General features: G+C 39.7%; 1 protein-coding gene across 8 annotated transcripts in view; it reads right to left on the bottom strand.

Annotated features, from left to right (window-relative positions):
- tenm4 (teneurin transmembrane protein 4) overlaps positions 1 to 26,864 on the bottom strand; it is a 493,967-nt gene that overhangs the window by 176,422 nt on the left and 290,681 nt on the right. For all 8 annotated transcript variants that reach the window (XM_056474308.1, XM_056474302.1, XM_056474300.1 and 5 more), the window contains 3 exons: positions 14,566 to 14,730; positions 6,447 to 6,661; positions 1,066 to 1,282 (listed from right to left, as the gene is read on the bottom strand). In XM_056474308.1, the coding sequence (XP_056330283.1) occupies positions 1,066 to 1,282; positions 6,447 to 6,661; positions 14,566 to 14,730 (597 nt within the window). The remainder of the gene's footprint in view (positions 1 to 1,065; positions 1,283 to 6,446; positions 6,662 to 14,565; positions 14,731 to 26,864) is intronic.

The following is a 26,864-nucleotide window of genomic DNA, read 5'->3' as shown; positions in this document are numbered from 1 at the left end:
CGGGGAGGAAAAAATGAATAATTTTTGCTTAGATTGTCTGTCAGAGCCATTTAAGGTTTAAGATTGTTAAGGTTTGAGATGACTACATAAATTGAGATTGTTGTTTCGATTTGCAAATCAGAATGTCAATGAATCAGCACCAAACTGTCAAGGCAAGGGTCCAATTGAAATGACGACCTTGCCTTATATTGCCTCTATCACAGTAAATACGATCCTCATGGATGGAAATTGTCTGTAAATGGTTTAGATTTGTGAAATGCGAAGACTACATCTATCTGAAAATATTGTTTCAGTTGACAAACTGGCAATGAATGCCAAACCAAAAAAAATATATATATAAAAGAAGACCTTGTCTAATAATGTCCATATGATGATTTAAACTGTATTGGACATTTTAAAGATGGAGATTTCGTTATCACCTCCACTTTTTTTCAATTTTGTAAATTGACATGCCAATGATCTAACGGCAAACTGTTGAGGCAAAAAATTATTAATTAGTATTATAGCGATTCAGTCACTGTTTCAATGTTAACCAGATTAAATTTGTTGTCATCACGGCAGTTTCAATTTCATTTTTGGTGCTGTCTGATTCTGAGAATGTGTTTTTTGATGCAGTTTTAGACTGCATGCCAAAAAGAAAACCTCCAAATGAATTGCCTACTGTTTTTGACAAATAAACAGTGGTATGGCAGTTTCATTTCTTTCTGAACTGCTATCTCTGAAATTATGAAGAAGCCATATTGATTATTTTCTGGAGTACTACTTTTTGACTGCACAAATTAAACTACATTGTGCCCCATGCCTGTAAAACGGACAAATAAAGTTGCAAGATTGGTATATCAATGGCAGGTCATGCATAGGACTGTATTTCAATGCCATAGCCAAGTTGAATTTTGATTGTCACCTAAGCAAAGTCTGAATCAGACATCCATGTTCATTGAACAAAATCACCCATGCAGATGTTCTATTAAATAGTAACATTTGCACATTTAAAGTTACACCTTTTCAATTGTTCAAAGCAAAGTTTCCAGCTCTGCACTCTATGCGGTTTCATATTGTACTAACCGATTGCAGTTGTTAGAAAGGACACCTGCTCAGTTTCCTTCCCATCATTGTATACAGCCAAGTGCCAGATGCCTGAGTCCATGTACTGTATAAAGCCCGTATCATGACTGGTGATCGGCACCAGGCTCCGCTGCTGGGCTGGAAAAGGTGGGCCCTCAAGACCTGGCAAGCCTTGCGATAGGAGCCGACGACCATCCAACAGCTCCACAAAGTCAAACTGGAGACAAGGAGAGACAGACAGACCACAAACAAGCATTAGGACTGACACATGAGCCTGCAGGAGATGATAAGTCCTACACATTGGAGCCAACAGGAACTGGTCTCTGAGGGCAAAAAGAGGACTAATGGTAGGTGTGAAAGGACAGTATCGGTTTATGCAAAGGAAATATGCATAACATTTAATTTTACACATCAAGCAGGTTATGTGTCACCTCTACATTAAAAAAAGTTGAAATTATAGTGCTACCTGAATAAATAAGATAGCTAAAGCCAATTAAGATTGGATTAGCTATGTTCACATATATAATTCTATACACACACAACAACAACAACAACAATTTGCAACAGCAACAGGGGCTGTATTTAGCATTAAAGCCCTCTCACTTGTTTAAGTTACCCCTTATTCGATGCAACTTAACATTGACAATATACACTAAGCAGCCACTTTATTAGGTACACCTTACTAGTACCTGGTTGGAACCCGTTTTTGCCGTCAGAACTGCCTTAATCCATCATGGCATAAATTCAACAAGGTACTGGAAATATTTCTCAGAGATGTTGTTCCATATCAGCATGATAGCATCACATAGTTGCTGCAGATTTGTAGGCTGCACATCCTTGATGTGAATCTCCCGTTCCACCACATCTCAAAGGTGCTCTATTGGATTGAGATTTGGTGACTGTGGAGCCCCTTTAAGTACAGTGAACTCATTGTCATGTTAAAGAAACGAGTCAGATGGTTTACGATTTATGATGCACTTCATGGCATGTTATTCTGTTGGAAGTAACCATCAGAAGATGGATACATTGTGGTCATAAATGGATTGACATTGTCCACAACAATAGTCAGAAATTGAGACTCATCAGACTAGGCAACGTTTTTCCAATCTTCTATTGTCCAATTTTGTGAGCTAGTGCAAATTGTAGCCTCAATTTCCTTTTCTTAGCACCCAGTGTGGTCTTCTGCTGCTGTAGCCCATCTGCCTCAAGGTTCGACATGTGGTGTTTTCAGGGATGCTCTTTGGCATAGCTCGGTTGTAACAAGTTATTTGAGTTGAGCCTTTCTATCAGTTCGAACCAATCTGGCCATTCTCCTCTGACATCAAAAAAAGATTTTCACAGACAGAACAGCTGCTCATTTGATATTTTCTGTTTTTCATACCATTCTCTGTAATCCCTAGAGATGGTTGTGAGTGAAAATCCAACATGCCTGAATGCATTCAGTTGCTGCTATGTGATTGGCTGATTAGAAATTTGCGTTAATGAGCAGTTAGACAGGTGCACCTAATAAAGTGGCCGATGAGCGTAGGTGCACAAAGCTTGCATCTGAAAACCAATGGAGTTACTGAAAGGTCATAATAAAATTCTGTTAACTGTAAATCTGTAAATCTGTAATCATTTATTCACATTTAAATATGTGCATTTATTGATCAGTATTTGTTTATACATTTTGGATAAAATGACTTTCACCGTTTATTGATTGGTCTTGGAAATTGATGATTAACGTAGTCAGTTTCTTTAACCTGCTTTCATTTTTGTCCTTTTTTGACTGTATGTTATTTTCAATGTGAATTGCATTGAAAGTACAAAAAGTTGAAAATATATAGTAATACAATAAATAAATAAATAAACTATATATGTGTGTGTGTGTGTATATATATATATATATATATATATATATATATATATATATAGATATATGTGTGTGTGTGTATGTTTATATACATATATGTGTGTATGTTTATATATATATATATATATATATATATATATATATATATATATATATATATATATATATATATATATATATATGTGTGTGTGTGTGTGTGTGTGCGTGTGTGCGTGTGTGTGTGTGTGCGTGTGCGTGTCTCTCTTTTTTGTTTTTTATTGTTAAGCGGGTCTCATTCCTCATCTTCTCATTGTTGGTTAGCGGGTCTCCATTGATAGAGTCTATCAACCAAGGTCTTAAAGTGATTTTCAGTGACACAATACGACTGCACATATGAACCAAATCAATACAGGGAGGGAGAGACGATCTGTGTTCAATACTGAAATTAAGTGTCTGCTTATGTCAAAGCCTTTGAGATGAATCTTTGAGACGATAAGATGCCATGAAATGAAATGAAATCTGGAGGGAATATGCTACTTCAATAACCTATTGGCAGATGAAAGGGTGGACATATAAACTGAACCAGATAATTCATATCTTATTTAATTATTTAGGGTCCAAAAGCTTTTGACGTAAGACGAAAATGATTTTTATGTAGGGCTGCTTGTTAATGTGCGTCATTTGTTATTAAAACACTTTCAATACTAGTTTAATATGCACAAATACACACAAAATACAGCCACACTAATTGAACTAGTGGTGTGAGTTTGGGGCTTAAAATGGTCTCACTAAAGGCAGAATGTTTGTGAAACATGTTTATAATATATTTGTGAGCTGTAAATCAATCAATTAATCAATCAATAATTAATATTTACAAGTTAGCATACTTAGCACACATAATTACTTAATAGTAGTTTAATAGTAGTTTAGTATTACTACTAAAGTAAAATAGTAGTACTAACTTTTACTGCAGTAAAAGTAGTTTAAATTTCTGACCAGAAGTGCCTCTCAATACTTTTGTAATCCTCTACCCACAGAAACGGTAAAAGATAACATTTTCAGATAAAATTCTGAGCAAAAATATTTCCAAAAATTAGCATTTAGCAGTTACCTGTTCCATTTAATACAACTGGTATTTATTTGTGCCGAAATACCTTATATCATTGTAGTTTTGTTCACCTCTAAATTAGCTATCCAATTCACTGTTACAAAATTGTTAAACAAGCTTATGATATTTATGTGTGCTTTAAAGACTAAATCGATCAATCAATGAATAATTAATATTTACAACTTAGCACATGGGGCAACATGGTGGCACAGTGGGTAGCACGATCGCCTCACAGCAAGAAGGTCGCTGGTTCGATCCCCGGCTGGGCCAGTTGGAATTTCTGTGTGGAGTTTGCATGTTCTCCCCGCATTCGTGTGGGTTTTCTCCAGGTGCTCCGGTTTTCCCCACAGTCCAAAGACATGTGGTATAGGTGAATTGGGTAAGCTAAATTGACCATAGTGTATGTGTGTGAATGAGTGTGTATGGATGTTTCCCAGTGATGGGTTGCAGCTGGAAGGGTATCCGCTACATAAAACATTTGCTGGATAAGTTGGCGGTTCATTCAGCTGTGGCGACACCAGATTAATAAAGGGAATAAGCCGAAATGAAAATGAATGAAAAAAAGTTAGAACACATACTCAACTTGGTAGTAGTTTAGCATTACTACTAAAGTAAAAGTACTTTTACTGTAGTAAAAGTAGTTTAGTTTCTGACCAGAAGTACCTCCCTATACTTTTGTAATCATCTACCCCACAGAAACGATAAAATATAACATTTTCAGATAAAATTCTGAGCAAAAAATGTTTAAAATTAGCATTTAGCAGTTAGAAATACCTGTTCCATTTAAAACAACTGGTATTGATTTGGGCCACAATAGCCTTCGGATATCATTGTAGTTTTGTTTACTTCTAAATAAGCTATCCAATCCACTGTTACAAAATTGTGAAACACGTTTATTATATTTATGTGAGCTTTAAAGACTAAATCAATCAATTAATGAATAATTAGTATTTACAAGTTAGCACACTTAGCACACATACTCAATTTAGTAGTTTAGTATTACTACTAAAGGAAAAATAGTAGTACTAATTTTTACTGCAATAAAAGTAGTTTAGAATCTGACTAGAAGTGCCTCCCAATACTTTTGTAATCATCTACCCAACAGAAACGATAAAAGATAACATTTGATTCTGGTCAGAACAATCTACAGAATCTGTGTGGAAAAACTAACAATTAACACTTCGTAGTTAGCACTCTAATGCTCTATTCCAGACAACTCAAAATTACTGTAGGGATGTCCCTATAGGCCTACTTCCTACTTGTAAATAACGTCTAGATCCAAGTACCCTGATCTCAGCAAAACGCATAATTTGACATCACTTCACACATGGTCGCTAGTTCTGCTTCAACAAGACTAGCATGGAGCTATCTTACAGCATTTGACACATAAAAAACACATTTTTCAAGCATTTTTACAGCACAAAATGAGTGATAACTCTACTAATAATCACTATTTCAAACATGATTTTAGGTTTTTATAAATCTATAATGTTCCTTTTTGTCCACTGTTATAAAGGACAGCTAGCATTTTCCGCTCTACTTGTTTTAGCCATAACTGACACAATAACACAAATTGTTTCAAAATATTAAAACTGTGAAGTGCAACTAACTGGAATGCATTGAGTTTGGAAATCAGCTTTGTTCGTGTTTGGAATGCAGCAATACGCTATTCAGCTAAGTGTCTTTAATCTGAATGAGAATGGTATTTTGATATTTTTACGATTCCATCTAGTTTTAATTCAGCTTTAAAAATTCCATAATTATTGGATAGCATGGTTTTGATTGTATGCAAAATATGCCTTCTGATATATTACCGCTTCTGTCTAGCTCCACACAAACTACACAATTCAGAATGTAGTTAGGTAATGAATTATGTAAACATGTCAACATGTTTGTGTGCTGGTGATTAACATGCTTGCTCCATTTACAACAAATGGTTTTAATTCTACTCCCAATTTATTTACAAGTGTGTCTAAATCCATACATAATACGAAATTCAGCATTAAACAAGCTAGCAAACAGCTTTTAATTCTGGCTTGAATCTCCAAATCCTCACTCTTCTCCATACATTTCATGCCAACTACTCTCATTAAACTGTCTCAAAACAAGAAATACCCACATTTTACATTAAATGAACGGACTACCCAAAATCAAAATGTCCTCGCCATTTACTCACACTCAAGTGGATCGAAACTTTTATGAATTTCTTTCTTCTGTTGAACACTAATCAATATATTCCAAAGAATGTTGCTAAAAGCATCCACTGACATCGACAGTAGTAACTAAAAATACTATGGAATGCAATGACTGATTTTCCTTCAAAATTCTTCAGTATATCTTCCTTTGTGTTCAACAGATGAAAGAAACTCAGGTTTGGAAATAGTAGAGAATGAGTAAATGATCATTTCTGTGAACTATCCATTTACACGAATAAAAACTGACCTGTGTGTGTGATGGTGGCAGTCCTCTCCTCCCGTAGATCCCCACCAAGGCATCTTTACTAAGGGACACATTGAATTTGAGGTACATGGGGTGATCAATAAAGACCTGCGACCTCCAGAAGATTCCAGGCGGGATCAGCTGAGCCACTTTGCGGCCCACGTCTATCTCGCCCATGTCTATGAAGCTGTCCTCCGGGAAGAAGCCATCTAGTTTACCTGTGGAAAATGAGATCTATCAGTCAGCCGGACACCTCATAAATCTACCATATGGTGCGAGGAGAGGGTCAGCGTAAAGGGTGAACGACACTCTTGCTGATTTTTCATCACATCAGAAAAAAAATAGCCCTGCTGACCACTGACACTAAAGAAGTTTCCCATGAAGGTATTACAATTCAACATTTGTTTTCATACAGCTAATTTCTCAAACAACCTTAAAGTTAACTAATAAAGCAAGACTCTTAAGCAGGTTATTGAGTTAAGCACTGCAAACCTGTTTTGTATGATAAGCATTAAGAAATTATATGTTTAAATAATAGCATTATTTATTTATTTGTATGTGTACTGATTTAGTAGACAATCTAAACACTTGATTTTAATGTTTGTATGAATTTATGTTTGACATTTTTAAAGATTTTTACAAATGAAATTGTGCAAATCACTTGAACATCTAACAAAAAATGGATGGATGGATGGAGGGATGGATGGAGGGAGGGATGGATTGGATGGGATGGATGCATTGGATGGATAGATGGATGGATTGGATTGGATTGGATTGGATGGATTGAATGGATGGATGGATGGATGGATGGATTAATGGATGATTGGATTGGATAGGATTGGATTGGATTGGATTGGATTGGATTTGAGTGGAGTGGATTGGATTGGATTGGATTGGATTAGATTAGATTAGATTAGATTGGGATGGGTGGGATGGATGGATAGGATGGGATGGGATGGGATGGGATGGAATAGGATTGATTTGGATGGATGGATGGATGGATGGATGAGTGGATGGGATGGATTAGATGGATGGATGGATGGATTGGATGATTGGATTGGATGATTGAATTGAATGATTGAATTGGATGATTGCATTGGATGGATGGGTTGGGATGTGATGGGACGAGATGGAATGGATGGATGGATGGATGGATGAATTAAATTGGATTTGATTGGATGGATCGGATTTTGTTGGATGGATTGGATTGGATGATTAGATTGGATAACTGGATTGGATTGGATTGGAATGGATTGGATTGGATTGGATTGGATTGGATTGGATTGAATGGATGGGTGGATGGATGGATGGATGGATGGATGGATGGATGGATGAATGGATGGATGAATGGATGGATGGATGGATGGATAAATTGAATTGGATGAATGGGATGGGATGGGATGGGATGGATTGGATGGATTGGATGGATTGGATGGATGGATGGATGGATGGATGGACGGTACGGGATGGGATGGGATTGGATTGAATTTAATTGATTTGGATTGATTTGATTTGATTTGGATGGATAGGATGCATTGGGTGGATTGTATTGGATTGGATGATTAGATTGGATTGATCAGATGGGATGGAATGGGATGGATTGGATTGTATGGGTGGATTGAACTGGATTGAATTGAGTTGGATGGATGGATGGATGATATGTCAAATTAAGCCCTGTATGGTGGTAGCACGGTGGCTCAATGGTTAGCCCTGTCGCCTCACAGCAAGCAGGTCGATGATTTGATTGCCGGCTGGACCAGTAGGCATTTCTGTGTGAAGTTTGCATGATCTCCCCATGTTGGCGTGGGTTTACACCGAGTGCTCCGTTTTCTCCCACAATACAAACACATGTGCTATAGGTGAATTGGATAAACTAAAGTGGCTTTAGTGTGTGTATGTGTGTGTGTGTGTGTGTGTGTGTCTGTGTGTGTGTGTGTAAATGAGAGTGTATGGATGTTTCCCAATACTGGGTTGCGGCTGGAAGGGCATCCGCTGCATAAAACATACGCTGGAAAGTTGGTGGTTCATTCTGCTGTGGTGACCCCTGGGACTAACCGAAAGAAAATGAATGAATGAAGTACTGTATGCACACATGTCTCTCTTAATACATTTATATAGGATTATGAATAAACCTATATGTATCTACTGACATTGACATTTATAGTTCAGTGTAGGAAGAAAAATATAAATATATTTTAGAAAATGGCCTGTTAAAATATGTATTGCATTTGAAATCTCAAGACCCAAATTGATGAAGTATGAAAAAATAAGCATGTTTTCTTTTCATTAGATTAAAAAATCAATTTATGAATAGCTAAAAAGCCCAAAATCACTAAATCATAATTTGGAAAAGTATGTTTATGTTTCCAAAAAATGGTGATTAACACATTTGTTTATTTTTTGGAATCCTCAATTATTTACTCATCAGAATAGTTTGGAGGAAGCTTTTCCCTAGTGACCTAGTAGAAAACACGCCCTGCACCTAATGTGGATGTACCTCCTCACTGGACCCAAAGGATGCAGCAACATCTGCTTGCTCAGGTGGACTGGCCAATTTCCACAGTGATGGCGACAAAAGCAGACATCCTTGCAAAGAGAGCCCAAAGGACTCTTCGAGTGTGTTCGCGATGGGCAACACGCACTACAGCAGATGGCAGTCTCTGCGAAACTCAATCATTTGCGATGTGCTATATGTGGAGAGACAGGACACGGTTTCCCACCTTACAATTTATCGCCTCCATATAACACATTACCACATCAGTCGCAACAACTTGCGCAATGCTGCATTTTGTCATTGGCTAAACTTGCGAAACTATGAATTTTAAAAACATAACTAACTTCTCATTACTATAATTAATGAATGGATTGGATTGGATTGGATTGGATTGGATTGATTTTGGTTAAGGATTTGGATGGATGGATTTACGGATGGACGGATGAACAGATGGATGGACGGATGGACAGATGGATGGATGGATTGGTTTTGCATTTGGATTTTGATGGATGGATTGGTTTAGGGATGGATTAGAGTAGGATGGATTTGGATTGAATGGATTTGGATTGGATAGATTTGGATTTGATGGATGGATTAGGATGGATGGATGGATGGATAGATGCATTGGATTGGATTGTGATGGGATGCGATTTGATTGGTTTGGGATGGGAATGGATTGGGATGGATTGGATTAGGATGGATTTGGATTGAATGGATTTGGATTGGATGGATTTGGATTTGGATTTAAAGGATGGATGGATTGGGATGGATGGATGGATGGATTGGATTGAATTGGGAAGGACGAATGGATGGATAGATTGGATTGGATTGGAATTGGGATGGATGGATGGATGGATCGATTTTGGGTTTGGATTGATGGATGGACGGACGGATGGATGGATGGATGGATTGGTTTTGCACTTGGATTTGGATGGATGGATAGATGGATGTATTGGTTTTGGATGGATGGATGGATTGGTTTTGCACTTGGATTTGGATGGATGGATAGAGGGATGTCTTAGTTTTTCACTTGGATTTGGATGGATGGATGGATGGATATATGGATATCTTAGTTTTGGATGGATGGATGGATGGATGGATGGATGGATGGATGGATGGATGGATGGATGGATGGATGGATTGGTTTTGGATTTGCATTGGATGGATGGATGGATGGATGGATTGGAAGAATGGATGGATAGATAGATGGATGGTTGGATGGAATGGATAAGATGGGATGGGATGGGATAGGATTGGATGAATGAATGGATGGGATTGAATGAATGGACTAGTCTGATAATATAAATATGTTTATTAATGTCCAAGTTTTGGTAACAAATAAATTAACTAAACTGACAGATAGATATTGAACAAATAAAAAGGAAATATATTAGTATAACACTATGAATGTTAATGTCATTAATCATATTCATATTAATTAGGTGGACATTACTTTAATCCAACAAGTAAGGATTGACAGAAAAATGAATACTGACTGATTAGATTGACAATTTAAAGATGATAATAATAATAATAATAATAATAATAATAATAACCCAAAAAATTTACGAATGAATGAAAGACAAATGAACATGTTTGCAACATCTATTATTAATGAATGCCACATTTTGCTATTGTTTTTGCTGTTGTTGATTATGAGATTCCCCCACAGATGGCCAATCCTCATGCCCGCAGAGTGAATTAGTACCGTCATCCTCCCCTGCAAATCAGAACCAACCAGATGCAGAGTCTGCGGATGCATGAGTGCACTTTCCAGATAACATGTTTATGGGTAATTGAACTGATGACTAGAAGGCGCAACATTTAGCTGGTCAAAATCCTCTCCGGTACAGTGTTTATTTAAGTTAATGCCAGGGATGTGCCGCGCAGTGACACCTGATTGATTCGCTGTGTTCCTGATGACAATGTTACTCTGACAGTCCGAATTAAAAAGCCCGACCTATCGATTTCCCCTCAGCCGCAGATGTCACTCAAGCGGAGACTCTGTGTTTGTGGTTTCGCTCGCTCCTACTCTGCCAGCCGCTAAATGAAAAAAGACGTCTCGCCGACTCATCTATATGGTAATGGTCTGATCTCCCACCTTTTGTCCGAAGCCTGTGGCAAATCAAATGGCTAAATATGGCTTGTGTGTGTGTGTGTGTGTGTATGCTGATAAGTGAACTTTTGCTACTGTACAAACTTCCGTCTCCATGGCCAAGGGGGGTTGTGTCTGCTTTCTTCCGCTGCCAGGAAAACTCTCGTCCAGTCTTGGAGATGAAAGGAAAGCATGGCTTTTTGGATGGGGCAACTTCTAATCTGCCTTGAGCCCCTGGATACTCAATCCCTAAAGCTGTGCCATTCCTTCTTCCAGGAGCAAATAATACCCTTCCCATTTTTCCTGCAACTCTGGGTGGATTGTAATGCAGATCTCATGGTGAGCGACTGAGACTGGTCACAGCGTGGAGCTGGCTGACAAATAATCCTGGATCTTGAGGTCTTTGAAAATCAAAAATAAGACGTTATAATACTGGCCGGCGCAGAGCGAAATTAGCGGGAGATGAGTTCATGCGAATCTGGCAGGAAATTAGCTTGAAATGTTGGAATGTGTTGTCGGATATGAGATGACTGAAGGGCATGAGTTCAAATGCTTGGCCAAAAAAAAAAAAAAAGAAAGAAAAAAGGGTCTAAGGTTAATCAAGGCTGGAGGAATTAAATAAACAAATAAATCTGACTAAACTTCTTGAGCTGCTGCCGTTCACATCAAGGCCGCTATTTACTCTTTTTGACAAATCCCAAAAGAATTTAACACAAAGTCAACATGCGATTGCATATTCATGAAGCGAAATATGTAAACAAGAAAATGTAGAGAAGAACTCGGTTTCATCCACTGGGAATTGCTTGAACGTGTAGTAGGAAGTCTGTTCACACAAAGGATGATAACTGCAATGATGACAATAGTTTTAATAATCATTCTATCAGGATAAAAGAGTCTACACGGCAGGTAGTGAAATCATTGGAATATGCTCAGACTTATATTCTTTCAGGTGATGAAAACTGTAATAACAATTTAGAAAAACATTGAGAGCCAGTCAGAATCCATCCTGGTTTAATGAGCTTGAATGTGACAATAAATACATTGATAGCACATAGTCTAGATTATTGTACTGTGCTGATAGTAAACAGATTGTGTTTATGTGAATGCTAATATAGTTATCATTAAACAGCTTGGAAAGTAGACCAATTTAAATGCAGAAACTCATTTTCTGGGGATTAAATCAGCTCTTATTTCGAAACCCAGCACAATGGGTAATTTCAGTCAATAAGCCTGTATGAAAACTGTGTAAATGCACAGTTGACATCCTAAAGAATGAACACAAATATGGATAAAAGTGATTAGGGCCTTTTTTTCTTAGAACTAGAAGTACATGCTTGGTGTTGCTTTTGGCTGGCTTACATGTAGGTCACTTCAAAGTTCCTAGTGTCAAATTCAACTAAGAAAATTGTTCAATGAAAAGAGTTTGGTGGTAAGTTCTAAGATCTAAGATCTGGAGAGGAAGGCCCTATTGACTGATCTATGAATCTACAATGAGGTGGCCAGTTTCTATAAATGTCCAGTGTGAAAGCTCTATTTCACACTACTCTATCTAAGCTGACGTTGTCCCAAACAGAAAAAAATTATATATCTTTAGAACACAAATTAGCATAATTTTGAAATTATGCTCACTTTGAAATGTTTTTAAATTGAAAAATAAAATAAATATATTAAAATTAAAAACTAAATTAAAACAACACAAATTAAATAAATAATTACAATAAAATAAAATATAAAATTTATTCATTCATTCATTTTCTTTTCGGCTTAGTCCCTTTATTAATCTGGGGTCGCCACAGCAGAATGAACCTCCAATCTATATAGCATATGTTTTACGCAGTGGGGAACGATCACTGGGAAACATTCATACACACTCATTCACACATACACTACGGACAATTTACAGCCCACCCAATTCACCTATACCATATGTCTTTAGACTTGAGGGGGAAACCGGAGCACCCGGAGGAAACCCATGCTAACACAGGGAGAACATGCAAACTCCACACATAAATGCCGACTGACCCAGCCGAGGCTCGAACCAGTGACCTTCTTGCTGTGAGGCAACAGCGCTAGCCACTGCGCCACTGCATCGCAAAATAAAACAAAATAAAATAAAATAAAATAAAATAATGTAAAATAAAATAAAATTAAATTAAATTAACGAATGAATGAACGAACAAAATAAAATTTAAAAATAACACAAAATAAATGAATAAATACATAATTACAATAAAATAAAACTAAATTAAAAATTTAATAAAAATATAATTAAATTAAATTAAACTAACAAACAAACGAATGTATGAAATAAAATAAAAAATAAAATAACACAAAATAAATAAATACAATTAAAATAATAAATTAAAAATAAAATAAAATAAATGAAAAATAAATATAATAAAATAAAACAAAATAAAATAAAATAAAATAAAAAAATAATTCAAATTTAAAATAAAACAAAAAAATAAACCAGTTTAATCAAGGACTTCTAAAGAGACACTTTTGAGCAACAAATATTAAATTTTGTAAACATAAACAAAAGCTCATTGACACAAGAATGAACCTCAATGGTTTTCATATTCAAGCACACATGCCAAAGCTGAATCTGAACTATATAAACTTTGCTAGCGATCATTGTTTAAAGTGAGCATTGATTTGATAGAGCATTGTTTAATATATGCTTTGTTTTCTAATAATTACTATTATTTTTATTGTCTCTGTCTTTTTACTGACATATCTATGCAGTTGGGTGAACACACGTTTAATCAAGTCACAGAAACTGCTCAGATTAAAATAAATAAATAAGTCTATATACTGTATAATATACATATTCTTCTGGAGCTGAAACAGCATGAGGTACATGAGTAAAATAAAGTTCTTGGAGGGCTGCAGCTCCAACACACTTAAGCCTGCTCCAACACACTTAAGCTGCGGTCACACTGGGCTTTACCTCCCATAGACTTCCATTCATACGCATGTGAATGAATCAGACCGGAAACGCAGGGTCATGCGTTAAGTTTCGCAGTTCGCTGCGGTGCAAAGTTCAAGCTTGGTGAACTCTGACCTGCGAAGTCGCGTAATTTGACTGCGTGAGACCAATCGAGGATCAAACCTGGACCTCTCTGGACAGAAATTTAAAACATGGAGCAATCGCTCGCTTTTTTTAATGTCTAATCATCTTGTTTAATCCCGCCCCTTTTCGCAGCGCAGTACGACAGAATTTTGCACACACAAAGCCCAATGTGACAGCAGCTTTACCTGTTGGTTTCAATCAAAACTGAAGGGCTCAATTAGTTTGATCAGGTATGTTTTATTAGGGTTGGAACTAAACTGTGCAGAGCTCCTCCAGGTACTGGATTTGACACCTCTGGCATAAGGGGAGGTAAACGATGACCGAATTTTCATCTTGGGATTGAAGGTACACTTTAGAGACTAAAATCTAAAAGCAACTAACTTTAACAATCTATTCACAATTCTTCCATAATGAAACATTTGTAAAGTTACTAAACTAAAACCATAAACATTGAACATACCGTCATCTCTGCCTCCTCGATCCGGAAACTCTAGACCTGTGTTACCCAGAGGCGGCAGACCCAGATCTGTGGGCAGATGTAGGCCACTGGTGTTGTCCTCCGTCAACTGATATATCTGCCTCTGCACCGGCTGCAAATGCCAGTTGAGTCCGAAGAGGTGCATGGCTGCAGAGAAAAGAACAGCGGCAGATGGTAAATTTATGTGTGATGGAGCAGTGATTACTGAGCTTGTGCCTTGGTGTACATTATTGTAATTAAATTAGATTCACAAAGGAATACTATAGACACTGCGTCAGAAAATTAACATCCTGAAGGCTGCGGGGTAATTAAACCGACGCTGTATGAAAACAAATGTCTTTGATTTGATTCATCTTTGGCAGTTTAAGACCACCGATAGAACCAAAGCAGATTTTCAGTTGGAAATTTTGAGATTTTTAAATAAATATTCGATTTTTATGAATGATATTATTCTTACTTTAATGTTTATGAATCACCATAGATATTTACATTAGATGTCGCCTACGCTACTGTTGTCTTTTGGAAGGAATGCGTCAATAGAGCTGCCATTTTAGTACAGTAGCGATCCTTTAAAATGAATGTGAGACCAAGGTGCAGTGTAGGACAGGCCATCCAGAGCCAGAGATTTATACACATACAGTTGAGGTCAGAATTATTAGCCCCCTTAGAATTTTCTTTTATATTTCCTAAATGATGTTTAACAGAGCAAAAACATTGTCACAGTATGTCTGATAATGTTTTTTTTTTTTTCTTCTGGAGAAAAAACATTATATCCAGAAGAGATTTGTTTGTTTTATTTCGGCTAGAATAAAAGCAGTTTTTATTTTTTTAAAACCATTTTAAGGTCAAAATTATTAGCCCCTTTAAGCTATTTTTTTTGATAGTCTACAGAACAAACCCTCATTATACAATAACTTGCCTAATTACCCTAACCTGCCTAGTTAACCTAATTAACCTAGTTAAGCCTTTAAATGTCACTGTAAGCTGTATAGAAGTGCCTTGAAAAATATCTAGCCAAATATTATTTACTGTCATCATGGCAAAGATAAAATAAATCAGTTATTAGACATAAGTTATTAAAACTATTATGTTTAGAAATGTGTTGAAAAAGTCTTCTCTCGGTTAAACAGAAATTGGGGAAAAAATAAACAGCGGGATAATAATTCAGGGGGGCTAATAATTCAACTTCAACTTTATATAGATATATCTACGATCTGGACATTTAGTGGTGGTCAGTATGCAAATATTTTTTTTAATTATGAAAATTATAATTTTACATTACTTTTCTACAACGATGGTGTTATGAAGCGGACAGGAGACAGAGGTAAGGAAACGTTAGGGTGTTTATTAAATGACAACAAGGAGCACATGAAGGATAGCCAGGAGGATCAGGAATGATGTTGGGGTCTTTTCCTCCGTGGCTGGGTAACAGGAATACACGAGGATGGACAGCACACACCAGATACAGCTGACAGAGGATGACACAGACTTGGAAGGACTGGAAGACAGGACGATTCGGGAGGACCAGGAAGACTAGGAGGAATACAAAGAGAACAGGTAAGTAACTCGTTTGTTTTAGCTGAGGATGACTACGCTGAGTGGTCGCTCAGTTGTCCGCTTTCGTCGAGACGAGCCCGGACAATGAGCGACTGGAGTGCTGTGCTTTTATCTGGTGCTCGTGAATGTGATGCAGCTGTGTGCTCATTAGAAGTCAGGTGATGGTGATCTTCGTGAGTGGGGGTCGTGAGAGCCTGACCAATCCATGACAGTACCCCCCTCCCCAGGGCCCGCTCCTGAGGGCCGACACCTCCGACGCCGTGGTGGTCTCCCTCTGCCTCTAGGCGCTGGGAACTCAGGGTGGCTCTCATGAAACTCCACCATGAGACTAGGATCGAGAATATCAGCTCTGGGAACCCATGTCCTTTCTTCGGGGCCGTACCCTTCCCAGTCCACCAGGTACTCCAACTGGCCACCACGACGTCGGGAACGCAAGATCTCCTTCACTGCGTAGACGGCTCCTTCTTCTAGGAGCAGTGGAGGAGGGGGTTCCTCTTCGTGGTCAGGCTCTGTGGAGGGAAGAACAGGATCGTGATAGGGTTTCAGGAGTGATACGTGGAATGTAGGGTGAATACGGTAGTGAGAGGGTAATTGTAGTTTGTAGGTGACGGGGTTAACCTGTTCCACGATGGTGAAGGGACCAACAAATCGGGGACTTAACTTGCGAGAGGGCAGTCGCATGCGTATGTCCCGGGTGGATAGCCACACCTTTTGTCCGGGTGTGTATCTGGGTTCTTCAGACCTTCTCCTATCGGCGGTTACCTTGCTTCGACGGACTGCCCTCTGCAGATGTTGATGAGCCTCGTCCCAGACTCTCTCGCTCTCCCGGAACCAGTGATCCACTGCGGGGACATCAGATGGTTCGCCATCCCAGGGAAAGAGCGGTGGTTGGAAGCCCAGGACGCACTGGAATGGCGTGAGTCCGGTGGAGGGTTGCCGCAGTGAATTTTGGGCATATTCTGCCCAGCCCAAATACTGGCTCCAGGAGTTCTGGTGACCACTGCAGAAGGTCCTCAGGAACCGTCCCACCTCCTGAATCTTCCTCTCTGTCTGCCCGTTGGTTTGGGGATGATATCCAGAAGAGAGGCTGACGGCCACACCTAGGAGCTTGAAGAAGGCTTTCCATAGACGTGAGATGAACTGTGGACCTCTGTCCGACACAATATCTTCTGGAATACCAAATGACCTGAAGACTTGATTAAAGATATTGTCGGCAGTTTCAAAGGCTGTGGGAAGACCTTTCAGAGGGATTAGTTTGACAAACTTTGAGAATCTATCTACTATGACTAGAATACAGGTATTACCTTCTGACGAAGGGAGGTCAGTGATAAAGTCCACTCCTAGGTGTGACCAGGGACGGTTCGGAATCGGCAAGGGATGGAGCTTTCCAGCGGGTAGATGACGTGGGCTCTTGGATTGGGCACAGTCCTTACAGCCCTGAACATATTGCCTCACATCCCTTGCCATGTTTGGCCACCAGAATCGTTGGGATACTAGCGAGAGAGTATTGTTGATCCCTGGATGTCCAGTGCCTAGCGAGGTATGTAAGGAGTGGATCAGATCTACCCGGTGTTCAGGTGGTATGAACTGCCGATGAGGAGGGCATCCCGGCGGAGCAGGGGCTTCCGGAGTGGCAACGACTGGAGGAGCGTTCCAGGTGATCGGACAAATGGAGATGTGTTCGGGAAGAATCTTCGTTGGGAGTTCTTCATGATCGTGATGCTCGTGTAAACGAGAGAGAGCGTCTGCTCTTAGATTCTTGGGTCCTGGACGATAGGAAATGGAGAAATCAAAACGTGAGAAGAAAAGTGACCATCTGGCTTGACGTGGACATAGTCTCTTGGCCTCTTTGATGTATTGGAGGTTTTTGTGATCTGTGATCACCTGGAACGGATGTTTGGCTCCCTCCAACCAGTGACGCCACTCCTCCAAGGCTAGCTTGATTGCTAGAAGCTCCCTGTCTCCTATGCTGTAATTCTGCTCCGCCGGGCTCAACTTCCGAGAGAAATAGGCACAGGGATGCAGTCGGGGCGGTGTATCATGATGTTGAGATAATACTGCCCCGACGCCGGTGGTGGATGCGTCCACTTCCACCACGAAAGGAAGATTTGGGTCAGGATGAGTCAGGAGTGGGGCCCTTGTGAACTCCTTCTTAAGAAGGCGGAAGGCTGCGGCTGCTTCTTTGGTCCACTCCAGTCCTTTGGGTTTACCCTTGAGGAGATTAGTGAGAGGTGATGTAATCCTGCTGTAGTCCTTGATAAACCGTCTATAAAAGTTAGCAAACCCAAGAAACCTCTGGAGCTCCTTAATGGAAGTGGGTTCTGACCAGGATAGAACAGCCTCAATTTTCTTCCCATCCATACGTATACCGGTTTGGTCAATGATGTATCCCAAGAAATGAATCGACTTCTGGTGGAATGAGCATTTCTCCGCTTTGAGGTAGAGGTGATGTTCTCTCAATGTGTGTAGGACCTCCGCAACGTGTTGGCGATGTTCGGCCTCACTCCGGGAGTAAATGAGGATGTCATCTATGTACACTATTACACAGTGGTGAAGAAACTCCCGGAGGACTTCATGAATGAAGTTTTGGAATACGGAGGGGGCATTGACCAGACCGTAAGGCATGACCTCATATTCATAGTGGCCAGTAGGGGTCACGAATGCTGTCTTCCATTGGTCCCCCTCACGTATTCTTATCAGATTATACGCGCTGCGGAGGTCCAATTTAGTGAAGACTTTAGCTTCTCGGAGCTGTTCCAAAGCGGCTGGTACCAGAGGAAGGGGATATCGGTATTTTACTGTACCGTTATTTAGGACCCTGTAGTCGATGCATGGACGCAGCCCTCCGTCCTTCTTGGCCACAAAGAAGAAGCTTGAGGCGGCTGGTGACTTTGAGTGACGTATGTACCCCTGACTCAGAGCCTCCCTTATGTAATCTTCCATTGCCTGATTCTCTGGAAGCGAGAGCGGGTAGATCCTACCTCTTGGCAACTGGGCATCTGGAACTAGGTCGATCGCGCAGTCCCATGGCCGATGCGGCGGTAGCTGGGAAGCTCTCTTGGGGCAGAAGACATCTTGAAAGGAGCTGTACTCCTTAGGAATGTGGATAGACTGCTTCTCAGGAGGGCTCTCGACCGATGTTGCAAACAAAGAAATGGGGTTCCGACCTTGAAGAGGGAGATTTGGAAAACAGGCAGGTGTACATCCAGATCCCCATTTCTTTATCTCTCCTGTGCCCCAAGAGATGATGGGATCGTGCTTCACCAGCCACGGGCGCCCTAGAATGATGTCCATATTTGCACCCTCCAGAACCAGAAATTGAATCCTCTCTTGATGTAACAACCCCACTTGAAGAAGGATGTCTTCGCATTGTCGATGGATACGGGTCGAAGATCGAGTGCACTGGGTTATCGGTTGTATCTGGTATATGTGCGAGGACGCCTCAGTACGGAGGTGGAGTTGACGACAGAGGGATTGGGAGATGAAGTTCCCTGCTGACCCGGAGTCGATGAGGGCTGTGACAAGGAGAGAAATAGAGGCAGTAGTTATTTGTACGGTGGTAGTAAGTGGTTTACATTGTTCAATATTCGTACTGAATACACTCACTGAAGTCCGAATGGGACGAAGGGGACACTCCATACGGGTGTGTCCACTGACACCGCAGTATAGACACAGACCCCGGGTCAGCCTCCTCTGTCGTTCCGCTGATGTCAGTCTTCCAGACTCTATTATCATGGGTTCTGGTTCTGGAGAGGCTGTTGACTCAGGCGATTGGAGGAGTGCAGACGAGGGGGTGATGGTGTCCTGTTGATAGGAACGGAGACGATCGGAACATCGGAGAGAATGTTGGATGAATCTCTCCAGACCCATTGTATCATCTAATGTGGCCAGTTGGATTCGGAGAGTGGGTTCCAAGCCGAGCCGGTACGTGGTCAACAACGATCTCTCATTCCATCCACTTGCAGCTGCTAGAGTGCGAAACCGGAGAGCATATTCCTGTGTAGATAGAGTACCTTGCTTTAGATGATACAGCTGCTCTCCAGCGGCTACTTCCCCATCAGAACGTCCAAACACCTCTTTGAAATACTCCGTGAAGGTAGTGATGGAATTCATGACCGGCCCGGCTTGGTTCCAGATCGTCTCAGCCCATTTAAGTGCAGGTCCAGAGAGTAGAGATACGATGTAGGCGATCTTCGACTTATCTGTGGGATATAGAGAAGGTTGCATTTCGAATATGAGGGAACATTGTAACAGAAAACCATTGCACTCCCCCGCTCCGCCTGAGTAGGGCGCTGGTCGGGCCATGGGACTGGAAGGAAGGGCCGAAGAAGAAACTGTGGAGGCGGAAGTGCTCGGTGCTGGTGGTGCGTTGGAAAGTGGAGCTGGTGGCTGTAGAATCCGCTTCAACTGGTCCACCAGCTCTTGTAAGTGATCGGGGGTGCTCATGTTGTCGTCGTTATTGGTCCGGGCTTCTGTTATGAAGCGGACAGGAGACAGAGGTAAGGAAACGTTAGGGTGTTTATTAAATGACAACAAGGAGCACATGAAGGATAGCCAGGAGGATCAGGAATGATGTTGGGGTCTTTTCCTCCGTGGCTGGGTAACAGGAATACACGAGGATGGACAGCACACACCAGATACAGCTGACAGAGGATGACACAGACTTGGAAGGACTGGAAGACAGGACGATTCGGGAGGACCAGGAAGACTAGGAGGAATACAAAGAGAACAGGTAAGTAACTCGTTTGTTTTAGCTGAGGATGACTACGCTGAGTGGTCGCTCAGTTGTCCGCTTTCGTCGAGACGAGCCCGGACAATGAGCGACTGGAGTGCTGTGCTTTTATCTGGTGCTCGTGAATGTGATGCAGCTGTGTGCTCATTAGAAGTCAGGTGATGGTGATCTTCGTGAGTGGGGGTCGTGAGAGCCTGACCAATCCATGACAGATGGATAAGTGACCGCACATGCATTACCGACAAAGAGTGCATGGATATGTATTATCCTCCCTCCCTGTTAAATTTGATCTAATCCATCTCCTGAAACTCCTGCGTTCAGTGATTTGTTTATGAATGACTCTCACTTAGCTGACATTAATACAAGTTTCTAGCATCTTCATTCATTCATTCATTCATTCATTTTCTTTTCGGCTTAGTCCCTTTATTAATCTGAGGTCACCACAGTGGAATAAACCGCCAACTTATCTAGCACATGTTTTACACAGCGGAGAACCATCACTGGGAAACATCCATACACACTCACTCATTCACACACATACACTATGAACAATTTAGCTTACCCAATTCACCTCTACCGCATATTTTTGGACTTGTGGGGGAAAGCGGAGCACCTGGAAGAAACCCCATGCAAACACGGGGAGAACATGCAAACTCCACACAGAAATGCCAACTGACCCAGCTAGGGCTCGAACCAGTGACCTTCTTGCTGTGAGGCTATTTTCCTTTTGGTCAGGGCAGTAAGAGACTGTATTATCTTCAATGACGTAACTTGTTGAGCACAAAAGTTCGTAACAAACAAAAACATATATAACAAAATCTTTCCTATAAAATGTTATGCCTATGTGCTTTGTTTTCTTTGTTTGCTCGTTACTACACCCGTACACAGCACTAAAAGTCCAGCATCTTTACATTGGTCTTTAAATTGGTATTATATCGATCTTTACAAGTCCTGACTAGTTGTTACCGGTTAAATGACATTTGTGCTGGGATCACTGTAAAAATGTGGCGGCACTATTGACGCATGCTCAGGGTCCGTGTGGGATATCTAGCGTATATATCTATGATGAATCATTAGATCATCAATGTTGCATTTATTTGATGTCAATGAATCTATATAATCTTATTACAATTAAAATATTTCCCACATGACTTTAAACAAAGCAATAAAATTTAAACAGTATTTTCTATTATATATTTTCTTCTGTACAAAGTATTATTTCTTTTAAGCAGATTTTTAAATATACATTTTAAAGGTCATTATTATTAGCCCCCTTAATATTTTGTTAACCAATAACTTGACTAATTACTTAACATAACTTGGTTAATACGTAACCTAATTAACCTACTGTAGTTAAGCCTTTAAATTGACTTTTCAGCTAAATACCAGTGTTTATAACAGCAAAATAAGCTATTTTTAGCCATTTTTTACTTTCATTGAGCACCAATAATACTGTGGCAGTGTGAAAACAATAAACAAGAACTGCAGAAAAGAAAAACAGCAGCAGCAGCCACCTTGGGAGAAAAAAAAAGTTCAGCCAACAAAAAGAAAATCCGGAGCCCACAGGGCAACTTTTCTTTTCATGCCCATTAGCTTACTAATACCCCCCATGGCTAAAGAGACAAGGAAATGATCAAGTCAGCAAGAACACAACAAGAGTTACGGGTGAATGCATTAGCAGTACCAGAAGACGCGGCGATATTTCACAAGGTCAACAAAAGAAGCAACCGTTGCGATGAACTCTGATGGCGCAGTGAACAGGGAAGGAGGGGCAAGGCATGATGGATCACCAGGACGAGAATGGTCAGGACCAGCTTAGCCAGGCAAAACCTTGTCCTGGAAGTCTTCGGTCAGCAGATAAAATGCCAACAAAAGGCCTTGGAGCTCTTTCTTACTTCGTTTGAATGGAAGTTCCAAGCACAGGGTGTAAATAACCAAGCAATTCAATTAAGAGTGTAATGCTGGAACATGGGATGCATACTAATTCACATAAAAAGTATAGACTTTAGGGCAATGGGAAAGTACAGATTTATGAGTAAGCATTAAGACGGTATGGTGTACAAATCATTCTACAAATCTTTTTTTCTGAACCAGTATGGTTGTATTATAAGTAAACATTGTATTTGATTTTTATTTATTTATTTATTTATTTATTTCATTAATTACTTGTTTGTATTTGGTGTTAACTAATCTGTTCACTAGTTGTGTTCCATATTTTTGAAGCACAACATATCAGAATGAATTGCCCCATGAGGATTAACAAAGTTTTAAACTAAGCTAAGCTAAGCTAATTACTAGAGTTTACTAGCACATATTTAAAACTGCATAAAATTTTAAAGATCACAGTTCAATTTTAGACCCCGCAAAAAGGGGTGGTCCACCACAGTATCATATTTTACACTTTAGTTAATGTGTCTGTGTGAACATAAACAACATCTATAAACGTAATAAGTTCAATGCAAAGGGAGACATTGGCTTTACAGAATTAGCTTAGAAAACCTACAGCAAACAAAGTTTGGGGACTACAAAATAAAAAACACCCAGGTTAGTGAGATCACAAATGCTTCAGGTTACGTGCATTCACCACACGCAAAGGGGCATGGCCAGAGATGCAGTAATATTATAGCAGAGAAAGCTAAAATGGCGTACAAACACTGCTATTGCCACAGAGCTTCTTCTGTTTCTGTATTTTAGCTTCCAAAGGACATGACACAAAGAGAGAAGTGCTGCGGTATGTTGTAGCTAGGACGTAAACAAGGATGTAAACAATGGGAAATGCTGTTTTGCACCGCTAACAATTTAGCTTCATATTTATCCATCAAATCACTGTAAACACCCACAATCTTCAACAGCAATGCAGTGTCTCTCTATGCGTTTCATATTACTTACACATGCTAATAACCCCAATACATATGAAAGGGACTTGTCAGGGAGAGCAGGCGTGAGTGTCCTCTTTATTTTATGTCTAATTCAGGCTCAAACTGATATGGCTAACAGTTACTCTGACTGACAGTATTAGAAGCAGTACAGGCAGACGTGGAGCCGATCCACAAATCACAGCACATAATGTTAGCTGACCAATCAGAGCCTCTTGAGGGCAGGCCTTTTGAAGGAACTAGGAAATATGACAGCCGTTTTCATGTTAGTTGAGTAGCTGAATTTAATCAAAGTAAGATACATGAAAAAAATGAAGCATGAGGACACATTGCTTTACATCTTATAAACACAACCAAGCCTTAAAATACATTCTGGACCACCCCTTTAAGTAACAATTCTCACTATTGACTACTGGTTTAGTACCTGCCTAGTATTAATCCATTAACTGTTTATTTATAATTTATAAAGTATGATCATATTCTATAACCCTAATCCTATCCAATACCTAATTCCAGCTGTTATCTTATTAACTATTAATAATCAGCTAATTATTAGTTTATTGAGTTAAAAGTTTCAGTTAATGATTTGCTAATAGCAATAATTGTACATTAAAATAAAGGGTGGCCCATGCAAACTGTGTAATTTCAACCATGATTCAAAAATAGCATTGCATCCAGGCACTGTTGGCATACTAATAACAATGCAGTATGACTTGGGTTATGATAATCGTATAATGCATCCTACAGTCGTGATAGCAGGCATATTGGGATGCAGCCAGAGTATGTAAGACAACTGCTGGCGGCACAAACTATGGTGGACTACGGTTGTGTCAGAGTAGATAAAATAAATGATCTTGAGCCTTGTCTCTTTCCTATGCTCCATTTCTCTCCCTACGTGAGTTCCCATTTCTCCTTCATAAGTACAGAGCTGGTTTCAAATTGCACAAGTGGCTTTCTCTGCCACACTCTCTTGACAACCTGTAGTGACAATTCAGGGCTAAAATTACTTTTCCGCTCCACTCAATATCTCAGAGAGGTGACTATGAATTTGTTTTGTGTGGTGGCAGATATCTTGTCTCAATCAGGGTGAGAAAAGGTCTAAATGAATGATTTATTATTCTGTCAAAACATTTGTGAGGGAAACATATATATACCTGGAATAATTGCCAGACCCCCCACTCAATCTTGATGCTTGTGTTACAGAATGGTAGGTTCAGCGAAGACAACAGGCAAAAAGGAAGAAAGCTTCTGCTTAATCTTTATGTTTGTGTAACAGAATGCTACAATTAATTATCAGATTTTTAGAAGACCAGTAGAAGAACAGTACAGTATAATTTTGGATTCCTGTAGGAGTTTACACCAAACTGGGTCAATGATCTTAAAAGTACTGTATGTAAATGTTTGACTCTTTTAAAGCATTAAAATACTCTGGATATTTTTACACTGGTAAAAAAAAAGTGTATTTCATTTTAGTCATGAAAGCTCCCTTACTGTATCTAGACCTGGCTGCAAATGCACAGTACAGTAGTAGCCTTCGAAATGAGATGCAGATTCAGATTCACATGGAATGTTCTTTTAATTTGCAAATGATACAAATATGTAAACATTAACATTAGCTGATCAGTTTACAGTGTAGGGCTTGAACATCAGGCATGCCTGTCCATTTGTGTCATCAATTTGGCAACATGCGTGTTTGTCAAGTTGGAGGGGAAGGGATGAGATGAAAAAAAAACCCTCTCGAATATTTAGATTTTGGACTGAAAAACCTAGTTCATTCCTCATATGACCTGTTAAATATCTGTCTTGCCCATTGTAGGCACATAAATACCTTTGTCTAAAACAGTAGAAAGAACAATATTTGAAACAGACATAAGCCCAATCTCAATTCTACCCCTCAGCCCTTCCCCTTGCCCCTACCCCTTGTTTTGCGCATTCACGTGTGGGGTTGTCCCAATTCTCTTGAAGTCGTAGGGCTAAGGGGAAGGGCTAGATACCCCTCAAAGGAGATTTTTCAGGACCACACTCGAAACCAAGGGGTAAGAAAATTTCCAAGAATACACCAGCCACAACGGCCGCATGGCTGCACCCGGAAGTCAGGGCATGCACAAATTACTATTTTTTGTCATTATTATGAATTTTTATGACAAACATATGTTTCAATACATTCATAACCGCGTTCGTGTGTTACCGTCATGCATAAAAAAATTAATAAATTAAAAAAAAAACGCTAAAATAAAAACCACAAAATTTTGCTATCTGTAATCCCTAATAATAACTCTTGTATAGCAGTCCCACAGCATTCTGTCACTCGATGACAGTGGAATACCTTGTCAGAGTCTAGTGGCTGGGAATGGGCTTTTTACAGTGTCTGGTATAACGCTAATATTGTTTTCTTGTGTTTACATTGATGAATATGGCCAGGGTGTAAATGCACAGTACAGTTATGAGCTTATTGCTACATTATATCATCATGATAACATGATATTGTTGCCTTCAGTGATGTCCTGAAGATAAATACCAAAAAACAAATCAACTGGAAAAACTACAGCAGCAGTGATCGTCAATCTTATATGAAGCAAAAGCTTACAATGACATATGATGACGTTTGCAGGTGCTGTAGTGTTGTCCCATTTCTTAGGGGTAAATTTTGAAGCCCTTCCCCTTCACACTCTGTTTGAAGGGCCAAGGGGAAGGGGTAGGGGTACAAAAATAGAATTGGGATTGGGCCATACAGGTTGATGTGGAGGGGGCGGAGGTTATGGATACGTCACTTTCATTATCAATAATGAATCTAAGACAGTAATGCATAATTGAGCAGGGGCTGATTGGTTGAAGTGGTGTTTACAGGGGGAAAGATGTGCCTGAATTAATTTTCAAAGAAAAACAAAGAGCTTTGTCTAATTGTTTCAGTGGGTCTTTGGTTGGAAATCCTTTGTCCTGCTTTACATGTTGTAAAATCAATGATCCTTAAGATTCTGCAAAGATGTGCTTGCCCTAGCTTAACCAGAAGCATCAAATTGGCAGTTTTAAAAGCCCAATGAATGGCTCAGAGACTGTGGATCAAACTAGTCATGACAAATGGAGAGTTCTGCTTCACATCCCTTTGCACATTTGGT

Source organism: Danio aesculapii, chromosome 15 (assembly GCF_903798145.1).
Source record: "Danio aesculapii chromosome 15, fDanAes4.1, whole genome shotgun sequence".
In the NCBI taxonomy this organism is placed as follows: domain Eukaryota; kingdom Metazoa; phylum Chordata; class Actinopteri; order Cypriniformes; family Danionidae; genus Danio; species Danio aesculapii.
This window is presented reverse-complemented; position numbering and strand designations above follow the sequence as displayed.